The sequence below is a fragment of the Lonchura striata genome, chromosome 1 (genome assembly GCF_046129695.1).
Source record: "Lonchura striata isolate bLonStr1 chromosome 1, bLonStr1.mat, whole genome shotgun sequence".
Classification (NCBI taxonomy): domain Eukaryota; kingdom Metazoa; phylum Chordata; class Aves; order Passeriformes; family Estrildidae; genus Lonchura; species Lonchura striata.
In genome coordinates this window covers 36344333-36361122 of record NC_134603.1, presented here as the reverse complement: position 1 = coordinate 36361122, position 16790 = coordinate 36344333, and the positions used below count along the sequence as shown (strand labels likewise).

General features: G+C 40.3%; 1 protein-coding gene across 1 annotated transcript in view; it reads left to right on the top strand.

Moving 5' to 3' along the window:
• The first annotated feature begins 661 nt into the window (after window positions 1-661).
• Window positions 662-16790, top strand: part of YTHDF3 (YTH N6-methyladenosine RNA binding protein F3) — a 28503-nt gene continuing 12374 nt past the window's right edge. Inside the window, exons 1-4 of the mRNA XM_021555626.3 lie at window positions 662-964; window positions 2959-2983; window positions 8108-8193; window positions 9483-11075. Of these exons, the coding sequence (XP_021411301.2) occupies window positions 941-964; window positions 2959-2983; window positions 8108-8193; window positions 9483-11075 (1728 nt within the window). The 5' untranslated portion in view covers window positions 662-940. The remainder of the gene's footprint in view (window positions 965-2958; window positions 2984-8107; window positions 8194-9482; window positions 11076-16790) is intronic.

Below are 16790 nucleotides of genomic sequence, written 5' to 3'. Positions count from 1 at the left end.
CCGCTCCCCGCTCCCCATTGCCCTGCCCGGCAGCCCGCGGCGGAGCGGGCAGACCGCTCCCCGCTCCCCATTGCCCTGCCCGGCAGCCCGCGGCCGAGCGGGCAGACCGCTCCCCGCTCCCCATTGCCCTGCCCGGCAGCCCGCGGCGGAGCGGGCAGACCGCTCCCCGCTCCCCATTGCCCTGCCCGGCAGCCCGCGGCGGAGCGGGCAGACCGCTCCCCGCTCCCCATTGCCCTGCCCGGCAGCCCGCGGCGGAGCGGGCAGACCGCTCCCCGCTCCCCATTGCCCTGCCCGGCAGCCCGCGGCGGAGCGGGCAGACCGCTCCCCGCTCCCCATTGCCCTGCCCGGCAGCCCGCGGCGGAGCGGGCAGACCGCTCCCCGCTCCCCGCCGCCCCTTCCCGGCCATTCCCGAGCCGCGCGCGCTCCCCGGCCGGCGGGGGCGGGAACAGCCGCGGCTCCTTCCGCCCGCCGCCTCCCGCCGCGCGCACGCGCGCTCACGCCCCCCGCCCAGGCCCCGCCCCCCCGCGCCGCGGGAGCCGCTGGGCGGCGGGAGGGCGCGCGCGCGCGGCGCGGCTTGGCGCCCCACGTGACATGGAGGAGGCGGGGACGGGAAGGGAAAGGTCAGCGGCGACGGCGGCGGCGGGGGGAGCGGAAGGTCAGGGCGGCGCGGAGCGGAAGTGGGAGCCGGAGCCTCGTCCGCCATTGTGGGGAAGCGGAGCCCGGAGCAAGGGGGGGGAAGCGGCGCTGCGTGCGGCCGGCCGGCTCCTTCCAGCGGGAACCCGATCGGCGGCGGCAGCGAGCCCAGGCGGCGGCGGCGGCGACGACAATCAGGCGGCGGCGGTGGGGAGGAGGCGGCGGAGGCGAGCGAGCGGCCCCGGCGTGCGGAATCACTCGAGGCCCAGGCGGAGCGGAGCGAGGGGATCGCGGCTCCCCGTGAAGAATGTCAGCCACCAGCGTCGACCAGGTACCGCCCGCGGGGCGGGGGGCGGCCGCCCGCTCTCCCCTCTTCCCGGCCCCGTCGCTACCCGCGGCGGGGGAGGGCGGCGGCAGGGCGGCCACCTGCACCTTCCCTCGCCGCCGGGGCGGCGCGGTTCGCGGCCTCCTCCTTCCTTCTCTCCTTCCTTCCCTCCGTCCTTCCCTCCCCGCCGCCATGGGGAGCGGCTGTCCATCGCAGCCGGGGTGCGGGCCTCCTTCCCGGCCCGGCCGCCCCTATTTATAACCGCGGAGCCGCGCCGGAGCCGCTCCGCCTCCCCGCCCGCCCGCAGCGCCCGCCGCCGCGCTCAGCCCCGAGCGCCGCCGGCCCGGCCCCCGCCCGCGGCCCCCTTTGTGCGTGACCTCCTCGGGAGCCGGCCCTGCCCGGCCAGGCCCCCGGGCTGCCGGGTCTTCGCTCCGGAGCGCCGTAGAGCCGGGCTCCCCGCGGCGCCTGCCGCCGACTCCTCTCCTTGCGCACCCCAGGCTCCCCGTTACCGCATCTTCCTGCCTTTCGCTATCCTCGCCCACCTTTCTCCCTTCGGGCCTCTGACTTCTCCTTTTCCCTCGACCTTCGCTTCTTCCAGTAGTTCTCAGTTTTTCTCTTTGCGCTGTGTAGCACTTTTGTAAACTTGGTCCTTCACGGTGCTTAGAATTTGTTATTTTTTTACCTTTGCTAGGCCTCTTATGGTCTTTCTTTCTGGCTGGAAGCTATTCTGTCTTGATATCTGCTTCTTCCGTGGGTTTCTGCCACTCCCCAAAAGTTTTAGCCCTGCAGTCTCTTGCCTCCTTTTATTTTCTCTCTGTGCCTTTAATGTTCTGTTTCTTTTGTCTCTGTGCATGCTCTCCAGTTTCCTTTAAGCATTTATTTCTAGCTCAGTGATCTCTTAGCTTTTCATTGTTCTGTCTTTCATGAGGGCTGCTTCTTCCCAACTTTTTCTAGTTCTGTGTCTCTTGTTGGCTTTTGCATGCCTTTGTGTCTGGATTAGAGTCATCCCAAAAGATGAGGTGGTTGGGGTTTTTCAGGTTTCAGAGATTCTTCCCGTATTGGGAGAGGGTAGTGTCTAACCAGTGTACCTCTAGCTGAAGAAGTGTTGAACAGTTTTATGGCAACCGAGACAAATTCTCATGAAAGTAACTTGGAGGTGGTTACCTCCTAAATTTTCAAAACTCTGAATACTGAGTTCTTCAGGGCTAAAAATTGTTAGGAGAATTATGGAGCCTGGAGATCCGCTTCTGCTTAGTTGAAAGTAATATGAGAAGGTGAATTAGATTTTCATGGAATAGCGTTTGTTTTTTTGAAGTTATTTTGTCTTGCTGTAGAGGAATTAAAGATACTGTAACTTGTAATGTTACATTGATTCTTAGTGCATGACAGATTAACAGTGTTTTGTAATGACTAATCCTAAAAAAAAAAGTCCTCCTTAAGGAATTATTTCCTTGTGTGAAAGCTTGGTACAGACTGTATAATTGCCTAGGTGAGGAATGCACAACTTGAAGTTCAGCATATGATACAACTCTCTATTCTTTTGTATATCTAAAAAGCAAGGCATTTGTATGCTATTCTGTGATTAGTACCTCTCAGTCAATTCAAAAGATGACATATCATAATGCAATTTGGGTGTTGGTAGTAATCTTTAGGTACTAACCTTTTTTTAGATTCTGTGTTATTTTTGTTTATTGCTGATGTTTTTCAGGCCCTGGGGCAATTAAAATTCACTTGTTCAGCTTTTCAGCACCATTTAAACTTCACATGCTGTTAAGTCCTAGGTTATTTCAATATTTTTAGTTAACTTCTATCAGGCTTTGATTTTGTTATTTTAAGTAATGTCACAACATTTTCATAATAGCATGGTTTAGTAATTTAAAGTGATCTTTAAGTTGAAAAGGGCAGAATTGGCAAATAAATAGAATTACAGTGAAGTTGATGCCAGAGGATTCTAACTGACCTTGTTTTGCTTCCCCCCCTCCCCCCTTTCCCATATACAGAGACCTAAAGGACAGGGAAATAAAGGTAAGTTGTCCTTGTATTTCTGTAAAATTCTGTAATATTGCTTTTATAGAGTATAATGTCTGACAATCATAGCAAGAGGTTGTAACTATAGGGTGTCTTTTATTTCAGAGCAGGATGACAGTAAATTGTGTGCCAAAATATTACTTCCCAGCACTTTTACTGTGGCACAGCAGTATATAGGTTTACGATGTGTTATTTTCCAAAAGATTAATGTCAGAAGTCAGACAGTTAAATAGTTACTTCTTTTTAGCTGCCGTTGTGATATGCTTGTATAATCTTTTCTTAACAGTACACCTTGGGTCTTTCTGTGTAGTGAGTAGAATCATCAGGAAGAATCATCTGAACAGCTTCCTTAGTTTGCTAGACAGCAACCATGTGACTAGTTACTCATATCTGTGAGCAGAAAACATCACCTTCCTTATTCTCAAAATTTTTGTAGTCTTGCTTCATTTTAGCACCAGTAACTGATCTTTTGTCTGTGTTTGTAGGCCTTCTGCTTTTCTGATTTTTTTTTAATGTTTCTGTCAAGGTCTTAGTTTTTAAATACCATACTCAGTGGGATTTATTTCCTACAGAAGGAACTACTAACTACTTAATATTCTTTTATCTAAAAATTCTTGGCAAGTCAGTTGTAAACAGCATTTCAGATTATATCTTGCATATTTTGTCTGGAATTTGTTTTCTTACTAATAGTCTATTTGGAATTTCTTTCTGCCTAAACAGTCTACTTTGTGCCTATTTAATTCTTAGCTGCTCAGCAAACTGAGCTATAGAACAGCATGCACGTAACTACCTCTGTGTGTTAATATGCTTATTATGCTTATGCAGATAAGAACCTTTTTTTTGAGCTTGGGTACTCTTTGCCCCTCTTAGTTCATTATCTGAACTAATTTAATTGTTCTCTGTGAGCTGTCATTTAATGTTATTCACAGCATACTTATTCTATTATTCTGTCTACGTGCAGACTATCTGCTTCTTGTTACATGTATTGCTTGTGAGGTGGCACATGGTTCCCAGATCTCATTGAGGCCTGTTCTTTCTGATTTCTCTGCCTTCAGAGAAAAATGAACATGTTTACCTCCTCAGACATGCTTAGTTTGATTGTTCCTGAATACTTGTTTTCTCTTTTTTTTTTTTTTTTGCTCAAAGTGCACTTATTAACTGTTTCATGTTATTGAAATAGTTTGTGGTTGTAACCTTCCATGTTGCCCTTAAATGAGAAGAAAAGTCAGACTTGTTGTAGCAAGTAGTTCATGGCTTCACAATCTTTAAAATATCATTTCTCAGTTTAAGTGAGGTTAATTAGGTGCATCTGTTAGAGACTCACACAGGTAGCTTTTGAACTGTACTCTGTATATGTGAATTGGACTGGAAGTATTAAGCATTTCTATTTGGGTGGTATGTTGCAGTGTGTGAAAATGCACTAGTCAGCTTTACTTTTGCTTATTTTTGTTAGCATATTCTTGTGTTCTATAATTTGTCACTGCTGTGGAATGTTTGAATCAAAACACATCTCTGCTTGCTATGTAAGGAAGAGATTTTTGCATTTCTGAATTTGGATTTTTTATGTAGTGCATCCTTTTAAATAACAAATACTCATGATGTATTCTCTTTGTGAGACTATGACCTAAGTGAAAATAATAGTGAAACAGAACAATTAATCTCTGTTCTGTTAAATTATTTGGTGTAATATCTACTTAGTGAAACTAAGTTATGATTTAGCATTAAAGGTGTAGGGGACTGTGCTAACATTTTCAATGTAGCAAAAGTTGTTGGCTTTGGGCTAGAAGCTTTTTCAAGTGGTTGAATTCAGTCAGTGTCAGCAGTCCATACTGACTGCATGTTAGCAGACAATAGTCTTTCAGTTGTCGTGGTAGGTTTCAGCTTAGAGGAGCTTTGAGGGAAGATGTGATACTGAGTTAACAGACCAATCTGAAACTGGTTCTGTGCCTAAGAGTAGTAATGGTAAGGAGGATGGCAGAAGCTGTCCACATAGAACATATAAGAGAATGAGTGAGCAATAAAAGGGGGTGTATACATATTTCATATTGAAATGAAAAATATTAGACCTGCAAATTATATTGGTAGGTAGCTGATTTTTATTTTCTAGTAAAATACTTTGGATTCTTTGAACTAATTGATCATAAACTGGTATACTGTGCTGTTTCCTTCAGCCACAATTTGTGGGACTGAAGTTCTGGTGTGTAGAACAGTACTGTCTATCTGTTGTGTCAGATATTTGTGTTGGTATTTCAGAGACTTGAATGAGTAAATCATCCTGTCATGAAACTTTACTTATTCTAGTTGTCATCTACTGTACAGTTGACATAAAACTGACATCCATCAAATTATGACTTATAGGGATGTGAATAAAAAAGGCATTCCTGGAACTCATTTTTGGTTTTCCCCCCTTTTGTTTATTATGCCAGTGTATCAAATCTGTCATAGAAGGTGCTGACTTATTTTTACACTTGTGTGTGTAACAATTTTTTGTTTTGTAGGAGGCTTAAATGTAATAATAAGATTTAAAACAAGAATTAAATATTTCATGTTTCTTTTAGTGTTTATTCTTCACATTAAGGTCTGATGACTTCTAATGAAAAAGTTATTCTTGCACCTTGGGCTATCATTTTTTGTAAGTGGTTATTCCAAGGATAGTAGCAGTTAAAAGAATATTAGCTTTAAATTGCTCTGTTTGATGAGTTGCTTCTTCCCAATATCTAATTACACTGTATGTTTTCACAGTGTTTCCAGAAACATACGGTATTTTTAGAATCTTATTGATACAGATATTTTTAATGTCTGTAGATTAGTTTCAATTAGTATTCTTTATCACTGCCCTGTTCAGTTGGAACACTTAACATGAGATTTTGGGAATGAGGCATTCAATGGCTCTTGTTAAATGTCTGTGCGGGCTACATTCTTCACTGTTAACACATTTTGTAAAGTTAGAATGAAGAGCTAAAGAAACATGCTTCTAGTGATGCTATTTCACTGGGAAATGTATATATTTCACCAGCAAAACCATCACTGTAGAAATATTTTGTGTCACTTGCTTAATATCTCGGTACAGAATGAATAAGAAAGAAAATATATTTACAAGAATATTTTGTTAGTTGTAATGTCAGACCAAAAATAATTCTGTCTTCAGTGACCTTTAGTTACCTGTGGAACAATAAGCTCAGCAGATGATGGTTTATGAAGATTAGCTGTCAGTATGAGGAGATTAATTTTGATGGGATGCTAGTCTTGATATACATTTGTTTATTCGTTTACTTGTGGTTGCATACTTTTAAGGAACTTGTATGCTGTTGCCCATGTTTTTCATTATAATAGAATTGTGTTTGAGAGTTGTGCTGTCTGTTCTATTTGGTTAAGTCTGAGCAGTGGACGTGACATAGACAAAATGTTTTGAGGCTTCATCCTGTGTGTAACTGAGCCAGATATAAAGAGGAATTCCAGCTCATTAATATGTTACCATTGTGTGTAAATTCAGGATGATCCATGACCTGAACTGAAACTCTGTTTATGGGGTAAAAGAACCCCCAACATCTAATATTTAATTTAAATGTGGTGTTTAATTAGGGATATTGTTCTATCTACTTATAAACTGCACTGTGCTCAGCATTGCTGGTTATATTTGACTGTTGCTAGTATAGAAATGCAGTGTGCCAGCTTGTAGTAACTGAAGTTATTACAAAGTGTCTGATGTTCTTTTAAAACTTCAAGAAGGTATTCAAAACACAGATTATTTTCTTCCCAGATAATTGCTTTGAAAAAACCTTCTGTGCTAAATTATGAATTTTTTACCTTTTTTATTTTAGTACTCTCTGAAGTTAATAAAATTTTCCAGGATTTTGATTATTCCTTGTGATTATATCTATTACTTTGTCATTTTTTTCAGCTAGTTTCACTGAAGGCAGTTTTGTTTTAGGGATGTTGAAGTCAATGTGGAAAAAAATTCAAGCACCACTTGGTTTACAATGTGAATTTTGGGTGGCAACCCCCCTCCCCTAGTGAAGCAAGAAAAACCCCTGACTCTTAAACACTAATTTCAGCAAAGTTGAATACTTCATTACATGGCTGTATATGCTTTTCAGAAGCTTGTGCTAAAAGAGGGAGCCCATAAAATTGGCTCCTAACTCAGTTTAAGTTTCAGAAAATCTGTTTTGTTGTAACTTCGGCAGTCATGGTTTTTCAGTGCATCCTACTGATCATCCTGAGACTTTTTTTTCCCCCACTGAACATATTTGACAAAAGAAAAAAAGTTGCATTTGGATAATCAGTAAATTTATTTTTGAGAACAGATCTTCATCTTCAGGTTGAAAGTGCTGGTTTAAGCCACTGTTCTGCTTTGCACCATGGGAAACAGTGGAACTTAGCAGAAATTTGTGTAGTGTGGCTTTGTTTGAATAGTAGCCTGAGGGATAGTAGAGAGACTCTTCAAGTAATATTGGCAGCTGGAGAATCCCAGGTAGGTGTAATAGATGAAATGAAAGGTTAATAGGAGACCAAGGAGAGCAGGTAGGAAGAGATTCCAGCATATAGTGGCATATGTGTTGGGAAAGGTTTGTAATCACCCTTTGGGACTTAAGCTTTTATTTCTGTCTTGCTTTGTCACCTCAGAGCTTCAGAGATGTCACTAATGCAGTACAGTTATGTAGAAATACAGGATTAAATATTTGGATAGTGATGTCCTTCATGGTTGTCTTGGTGGGTAGCTGCCTTTCCTCCTGGCAGGAGAAAGCTGTATGTTGCAACTTTCCCTGAACCTATTGAATACGTCTATAGATCGGGTTGCTCTGCACATTTGCACTTGGTCTGGTACTTCCGGAAATGCTGGATTTACTGCCTGTGCAAATAAGGTGTGCCTGTAGTTCTTCATCCACATGTCTGTGGGTCTCAGGAAAGAATAGTCAGGAACAGACTGTTCTAGCTGCCATCTTTGCGGACCTCTCCTGAGATTTGATCCTCATGGTCAGTAGAATGAGTTATTTTGTTTAAATTGGAATGGTACTTAAAAATAATATGTTTTTCAATGTACAGGTGATTTAGAAGTGTTACCTAGATTGAAAGTGCAGCATAGATTTTCTAGGAACTATTCTAATACAGATTTATTTTTAGTTTCAGTACAAAACGGTTCGATTCATCAAAAGGATGCAGTAAATGATGATGATTTTGAGCCATATCTAAGTAGTCAGACAAATCAGGTAAGTGAACATTGATTAGTACCTTGAAGTTAACTTCGACGTTTAGCTGACTCCAGATTTAATTTTTGGATATTTCTTACCATTACTGACTTACCTGAATATACACAGAAATATAATTTTATGTCATATTTCATCTTATCATGAATTTTAAGCAGATGAAGGATTATTAAAAATTCTGGAAAAGCTTCAGTTAAAAAGCATACTTTCATGTCCTCCTCTTTTGCTTCTGTTCTAGCTTCAGAAAGACGCAGTTACAAGAAACTTGAGCTAAAAAACAAACCCCAAACCCATACATTTAAAACAAAATCATAATTTTGGATTCAGTCCAAAACAACAGTTTTATTGGCTCTGAGAATATATTAACTGCTTGGATATGGTTTCCTTTAAAGGTGATAGAAGTAGCTCACAGCTGATGGCATAATAGATGGAAGCTTGATATCACTACAGCTTGGTACAGCTCTTCTGCCAAGAAGCTAATGGCTTGACTTCCAGAGCTGTGAATTGCCTCTGTAGTTGAAAGTTAATGTGAGATATGTTAAGTTTGTAAACTGGCATGATCTTGAGAGAGGGAGTCCAAGTTATTAAAAGACTAAGAATTTTTGCTTGCCTTCACTTTTTTTTTCCCCAATAACTCAGCATTAAGGAAGCATCAGCTAGAGGATGACGTGCAATTTTTTCTACAAAAAACCAGCAGAAATCATATGGGGGTAGTCCTTCAAATGTCTCAAGAAATAAATTGTGTGATTTCCCAGGAGTCTGTCTGGGGTAGTACTGATTTAATGCCCGTTCTCCATAGCATGGATATGTTACCTCTTTTTTTTTTGCTACTCCTGAAGCAAACAGACATCCTTGCATCCATTTCACTCTAATATTCTGTTGGAGTCTTCAATTAGAAGTGAGAAATACGACAAAATCAAAGAATACCACAATTTTAAATCATAGTTGCAGCTATTTTTCTTTAGTTATAAAGGTACAGTTATGACTTGTTTTAGAGTAGTCTGTTATTTTCTTTGTACTGTTGGCATGGAGGCATTTTAAACCTAGCTTAGTAGCTAAAAAATGAGGATAATGTTCCAGAACAAAAGGGGGCCCTTTAATGCTTTGAGAAGATCTCTTGAAGAAATGGCCATATCTAGCAGATACTCACTCATCTTTTATGATGTGAGGAATGGTGGAATTTACAGATACATTAATATAACTCTTAAAAATGTTTTGGACTGTATTACAGGTTTTTTCCCCTTGAGCATAATTGTCAGTATTGCTGATTTTAAATTTTTTTTTTCTTGCAGAGTAACAGCTATCCACCAATGTCAGACCCATATATGCCTAGCTATTATGCTCCATCCATTGGATTTCCATACTCTTTAGGTGAAGCAGCATGGTCAACTGCAGGTGACCCTCCAATGCCATATTTGACAACTTATGGACAGATGAGCAATGGTGAACACCATTACATACCTGATGGTGTATTTAGTCAACCTGGGGCATTAGGAAATACCCCTCCATTTCTTGGGCAGCATGGATTTAATTTTTTTCCTGGGAATGCAGACTTCTCTACATGGGGGACGAGTGGATCTCAGGGACAATCAACGCAAAGCTCTGCTTATAGCAGCAGCTATGGCTATCCACCTAGTTCTCTTGGGAGAGCCATAGCAGATGGACAGGCTGGATTTGGCAGTGATACTCTGAGCAAGGTGCCTGGGATTAGCAGTATTGAGCAAGGCATGACTGGACTGAAAATCGGTGGAGATATGACGGCTGCTGTAACAAAAACTGTAGGTTCAGCTCTGAGCAGTACAGGTATGACAAGCATTGCAGCTAACAGCGTGCCCCCAGTTAGCAGTTCAGCACCTAAACCAACCTCATGGGCTGCAATTGCAAGGAAACCTGCTAAACCTCAGCCGAAACTCAAGCCTAAAGGTAATGTGGGCATTGGGGGCCCTGCTGTACCGCCACCACCCATAAAACACAACATGAATATTGGAACTTGGGATGACAAAGGGTCAGTGGTAAAAGCACCCCCAGCTCAACCAGTACTGCCTCCTCAGACTATAATCCAGCAGCCTCAGCCATTAATTCAACCACCACCACTGGTGCAAAGCCAACTGCCTCAACAGCAGCCTCAGCCACAGCAACCGCAACAGCAACAAGGACCTCAGCAGCAGGCCCAGCCTCACCAGTTGCAGCAACAACAGCTGCAAAACCGCTGGGTAGCTCCTCGTAATAGGGGTGTGGGCTTCAGCCAGAACAACGGAGCTGGTAGTGAGAACTTTGGTTTAGGTGTTGTATCTGTCAGCTCCTCACCTTCTGGTGTGGAAGTGCACCCAGTGCTGGAGAAACTAAAGGCCATAAACAACTACAATCCCAAAGACTTCGATTGGAATCTGAAGAATGGACGTGTGTTTATAATCAAAAGTTATTCAGAGGACGATATTCATCGCTCCATTAAGTACTCTATCTGGTGTAGTACTGAGCATGGGAATAAGCGCTTGGATGCTGCTTACCGGTCCCTGAATGGAAAAGGCCCACTCTATTTACTCTTCAGTGTGAATGGCAGTGGACACTTTTGCGGAGTGGCTGAGATGAAGTCTGTTGTGGACTACAATGCATATGCTGGTGTCTGGTCTCAGGATAAGTGGAAGGGGAAGTTTGATGTCAAATGGATCTTTGTCAAAGACGTTCCCAATAACCAACTGCGACATATTCGCTTGGAAAACAATGACAACAAACCAGTTACCAATTCGAGGGACACTCAAGAGGTACCCCTAGAAAAAGCCAAGCAAGTGCTTAAAATAATTGCTACTTTCAAGCATACCACCTCAATCTTTGATGACTTTGCACATTATGAGAAGCGTCAAGAGGAGGAGGAAGCCATGCGTAGGGTAAGAAATCAGTGTTGTTACAGTAGCTCTCTTTTTTCTGTTTTCAGAAGCCTCGCTTTTCACTCATCTGGAATTTCTGTCTGCAAGTGTTAAATCAGAAAGTAGTATTTCTTACTCAAAGTGTCTACTTGATATAACTGGCTCTTAATGAAAAGATTTAAGTTCCTGTAATTTGTTTATTAGTTCAGCCATTTGTTCAATCACAATACAAAGGTAGGCCTGAATAAGTAGACATGTTCTACTTCTTCAGTGCAAATGAAAACTGAATTGAGTCCATTATCCATAACTTAATTCTTCTTGTTTAGATTTTTACAGTTTCTGGATGTCACAAAAAGGACCAGAAATTAGAGAAGAAGCATACTTTATTTAACATAGCATTTCAATTCAAATTCTGCTTTAATGAAATGTTAACTGCATGATTAGTGTTAAAAGCAGGTTTTCTCCTTGATTCGATTTCTCTTTTGTGGAACTGTGAAAAACAGAAGTGATACAGTGATGACTTGAATAGTGTCGAAATAATTTTTTGACCTTTCTCATAGTGCATTTCCTAAAAAAAAGTAATTTGTAGTTCATTTCTGCAAGGGAGAATAAATGTGATAGCTCTGTAGAGAAATTTTTAGTTTTGGAGGCATTTCAAGAAATCAGACAAGGGAAAAGCATTTAATTCAAGCAGTTTCATAGTACTTGTTTACTTTGTCTTATGTACGGTCCCTAATCATAAGACTTTGCTCAGCATCGGCTACAATATTTACTTTTCTTATATTTACTTGCTTTCCAGACTTGCCAGTAATTGTAAATGTGTTATTTGTCTCATGGTTAAAAACATTTCAGGAGATGTTTTTACCAGTTAGATGATATGCAAGTATTCAAAAGTGGGAGTTGCCATCAGTATGGTTTGTTGCTAATGATCTCTGTTCATCATGTCACACCACTCACTGAATAAAAACCCCCAAATTTTAGGGTTTATGCTAAGGGCTTTGAGACATATGAATTGGAGAATTTGTTCACTTGAAGCTGGCACATGAAGCTGTGAAGCAGGTGAAATGTTTACTTCTCTTAGATTTCTAGTACTGTGGTGGTTTCACCCCTGTTGTACATTCCTAATTGTTCAACATGTGTGTTGCATCTCATGTAGAACAGTGCCAGTCATACCCCAAACCAGTTTTGTAGTTCTATTGCATGACTCTGAAATAAGTTATGTTGAAAGTTTTGTTGCTGGGAGGCTAGATGAATATCCCAATTGGGTATGTAATGCCTTTTGAATTTTTTTCCTAAAAAGAAAGTGGATTGTGCCCTAAATAAGTATCATTACCTTTTATGGTATCTCGATGCTGGGGTGATGGACTGCTTTCTTAACTAATATTAAATGTAAGGGAGCGACTTTGACATTTTCAGGCTTTGGTACCACTTCATCAGGTGCAGAACCACCAGCCAGTCAAGGAGGTGATTGTCCCACTCTACCCTGTGCTAGTGAAGCTTCACCTAGAGTCCTGTGTGCAATATAGGAAAGACATAAAGCTTTTAGAGAGCATCCAGAAGGGCCACAAAGATGGTGAGGCGTCTGGAGGGGGAGCTATGTGATAAGAACAAGTGGACACTTGGTTTCTTTAGCCCGGAGGAGACTGAGGGGGAGACCTTACTGTGGTCTCATGAGGGAAAGTGGAGAGGCAAGCACTGATTTAGTCACTCATTGACCAGTGACAGGTTTTGAGGGAATGGCCTGAAGCTGTCTCAGAGAAGATGTAGATCAGATACAAGAAAAGAGGGTGGTTGAGCCCTGGCACAGGCTCCCCAGGAAAGTGGTCACAACTCCCAAGCCTGACAGAGTTCAAGAAGTGTTTGATCAATACTCTCAGGTATTGTTCTTCAACACTCTCAGGTTCTGTTCTTGGACACAGAACCAGGATCTGGGCTTCAGTGATCCTCATGGGCCCTTTCCAGACATTCTGTTTCTGTGATTTGTTGTAATTTTGTAATGTTTCAGGAGGACTAAGATTATAGTGTACCTCTGTAGCCTTCACACAATATTTTCTAAATTTTCAAAATTTTGAGATATTTCACAAATAACTGGTTTGCTTCAAAAATACATCCTTTTTTAAAAAAAAATCTTCACTTCAAACAAATCATAATTCAGACATGCCCTAGCAACTCCGGAAGATTGTTTTATTTGTGGTTTTGTTCCCTCAGTAGTAGGCAAAAGCCACAAAATGTAATGAAGAGGAGGACTGTAGATTAGTGGAAGTGTTTCTATGTGTGCTAAACTTAAAATTCAAAGTACTGAATTCAGCATTTAGTAGGTCTTGAACTACATAACTGTGATGATGGGTATTTGTATAATAAAGTAACATTGCTGTTTGAATAATATTTTCAGAGAAACCTACAGTATTTGTATGACTCAAGACTGACCTCTTTGTTTCTTTGTAAATAGTTACCTTTCGAACACTGTTGAGAGAAAACATACTTGTCAAGATACTTGCAATAGTGGCCATTGGCTCTTTTACAGCATTGTACAAATTGGTTTTATAACCAATTATCAAAAATGGTTGTAGAACTGTATAGGTTAGTCGTGAGGTTTTCTCTTTGTAGATGGATTTGAGGTGTGCCTTCAGCAAATTAATATAGACTTAAAATATAAGTTCACTTTAGACTAATGACATCTACTGAGAGTTTCTTTAGCATTCTCTTATGATTGAATGTTGATTTTTAAATCTGTGTTTTTTTTCTTTTATCACACAGTGTACAAGCAGTCTGTCTTTAAGTTGTAAACATACCATTGCATTGTTAACTCTTATGATTCATGTCTGTAAATGCACCAATTAGTGTTGTAAGCTTTGGTTTATGATTAATTGAATAACTCTTTATTACCTAGTGCTAGCTAAGTTTTAATGGAGCTATATTTAAATACGTGCACTTTCTACTGCCTGTAGAACTATGTAAATTAGGTTTCTGTTTATTTTCTTAGGTGGCTGTGGCAATCACTTTGTTTCCAGTGTTTTGGTCATGAAAAATATGCTTATAGCTGTTAATAAAATATTAAATGCATCAGGCAGCACTAGTCCCTTCCATGTTCCTTGAAATTCAGTTAATATTTTGTTATTGCATAGGTGGTTACAAACTTTCATATGGCCAGCAATCTAAATATCATAAACAGCAAATGATTTAGGGATTTAATTTACTTCATAACTCTTTAATTTATCTTAAACTAATTGGTTGTAAAAGTTTAATCTTAACAACTCGGGGGGATCAATAATTCATTTCCAATATGTTCTAGCAATATGTTTTATTAAAATATGGCAGTATACTTCTGAAAGTACAAGGAATAGTCTCTGATAAACATGAAAATTCAGTAACTTTGCCATTTGATAAGGGTAACTTGAAAATGACGAAGAATAGTCTCTTTAATTAGAACTGTAGTGTCTACCACTGTTTGATGTAACCCTGCTGTGGTTCCCTTTCTCTTAACAGCTCAGGTTCCAGACTCCTATTTTAAACATACAAGTGGTGTGATCTTTTACCAAAGGATCAGAAAAAATGAGCAATGCTTTTCATGAGTTCTGTCAGACATACATTGAAATTGTCTGGAATTCCATTTGTCCTTAGTTAACTGCTGCTTTGTGGTGTAAATGTGCGACTTGTATACATATGTTTTTTTAAAGATGTTAGATTGTCATTCAGCAAAAAGCTGTAATATTTAAATGAATGAAACAGAAATCTGAAAGTGTGCCTTTTAAGATGACATAATTACATTTTAGAAAATAAATGGTATTGAAAATAAAGAAAAACATCTGTAGTAGTAGCTTTGCATCTGATCTTCAGTAAGTATATGGGTGAAAATAAAATGTGGCTCTGCATTTAAAAATGCAATTGTTGGAAGATTATGACTTCCTTGCCCTCAGATGGTGGCTTATTACCCATTGTTACCTGTTGGTGCTTTTTGATGGAGAAATCTAGTTTTGTAGCATGCAGTGGGGGAAAAAAGGTCATGGTTTCATGTAGCTGTAGAGTGCTTTAGATAGTTTTCTTAGTGCGATAATCCAGAAAAGTAATTGATTTTTATTAATGAAGTGAGATAGAATAATTTAGTATATATTTGTATTTATCTAATTTGCATTTTGAATTTTTTTACTTTTCAGGAAGCCTTTAAATGGCAGATGAATAAGCATTTAAAATTTTAGCTTTCTTCTATTTTATTGCATATTTTGTAATAGGAATGCTGACATACCTAGAACTTGTTGACTCTCAAAAGGAGTAATTTTTCCCCCCTTCATTCTGATACTAGTGTAACTTTTGTTTCTCTGATAATTGGGTCAATATCAGGCTGCACTGTTATGTAGTGTAACTCCTTTCCTTTCTAGGACATTGCTGACATTGTGATTGATTTGATATTTCTTAAAAATATCTTGAAGGTAGAAATCGTCCATTATGAGAACTGTAGCTGATTCTTCCTCCTCTTAACCCCCAACCATCAATTATTATATGATAATGTCAAAGTCAGATATAGATGCATTGACAGATTTTCAGTTAAGGAAAAGAGATGATTGACAAAAATTTTTAATGCAGTAAATGATACTTGTACTAAACAACTTCTAAAACTTTATGTAATAAACCTCTTTCAAATGTAAATACACAAACATTAAACTATTTAAAACAGGGTTGTGTAATTAATATCTTCTGAGAAACATGTTCATTTCCTGTATGCTTTTGATGAAGTTTCAAGGGACATTATTTTTCAATTTCCTTGAACTTCATATTTATCAAGAGTATCATCTTCATAATTGGAAGTGAGAAAGTAGAAACAGGAAACACTTTTTTTCCCTCCCTTGATAGTTGTGAGGTGAATATGTATGTACCCCTGGTCATAGGAGAAGACTATTTGGAGCTAGAATAATTTTGACCATACTGCTCCAGAATTTCCTTTCCATGATAGTGTGCTTATTTGCTTATTTACCATCTTAAGTCTTTCAGAAAAACTTAAAAATTATTTTCATGTACTTATGATACAGACACAGGGATTTCAAATGTGCCTGTTTTGTCTGCATTTGGTAAATTGTTTCTGTTCCAAGGTATAGTTTAGAATCCATTACAGAATGGGGATAGATGTTATACTGTGGTCTCTTACAGAGTGAGAGAAGTAAGAGTAAAAAGTGAGAGATGTAAGAGTTTGAGCAGTGATGTTGCCTGCGTTTCTCTAATGATGATGCAAGAGAGAAAGTGCAGTATTGGACTGTTGAACAAAAGAGGTGGAAGGTAATTAAACTCACAGGCAGTCTTAATTCATAGCAACACTTGTACAGATCTTGTCATGTGTTTGTTTGAAATCCCTACCTGAAAATCAAGCCTACAAGGTCCTTTTTACAGAGTGAATTCAACTTCTCTTACTTTGGGAGTGGAATGACCAATTTCTCCTGTAAAATAGGGACCCCTATTGGAAAAGCTAGGAATATCAACCAAATGGTTTACTTCAAAGCCTAAGAGACCAGTCACTTTTTTGGAATCTAATACTTTGTTCTTAAATATCAAGGGAGCTACCTAAGACAAGACTTCAAACTTGAATTGAGCTGGATCTGTGACAAATGTACCTTTTCTAAATGCTATGTCTTTTAAGTTGTGATTTTTAAAGCAAAGGAGAAGTTCTATATCTCTTGTTCCAGAGCAGAAACAGCATCTTAAGTATACACAGATAGCTCTAAAAATTCATGAGGCATCCTTCTGCTC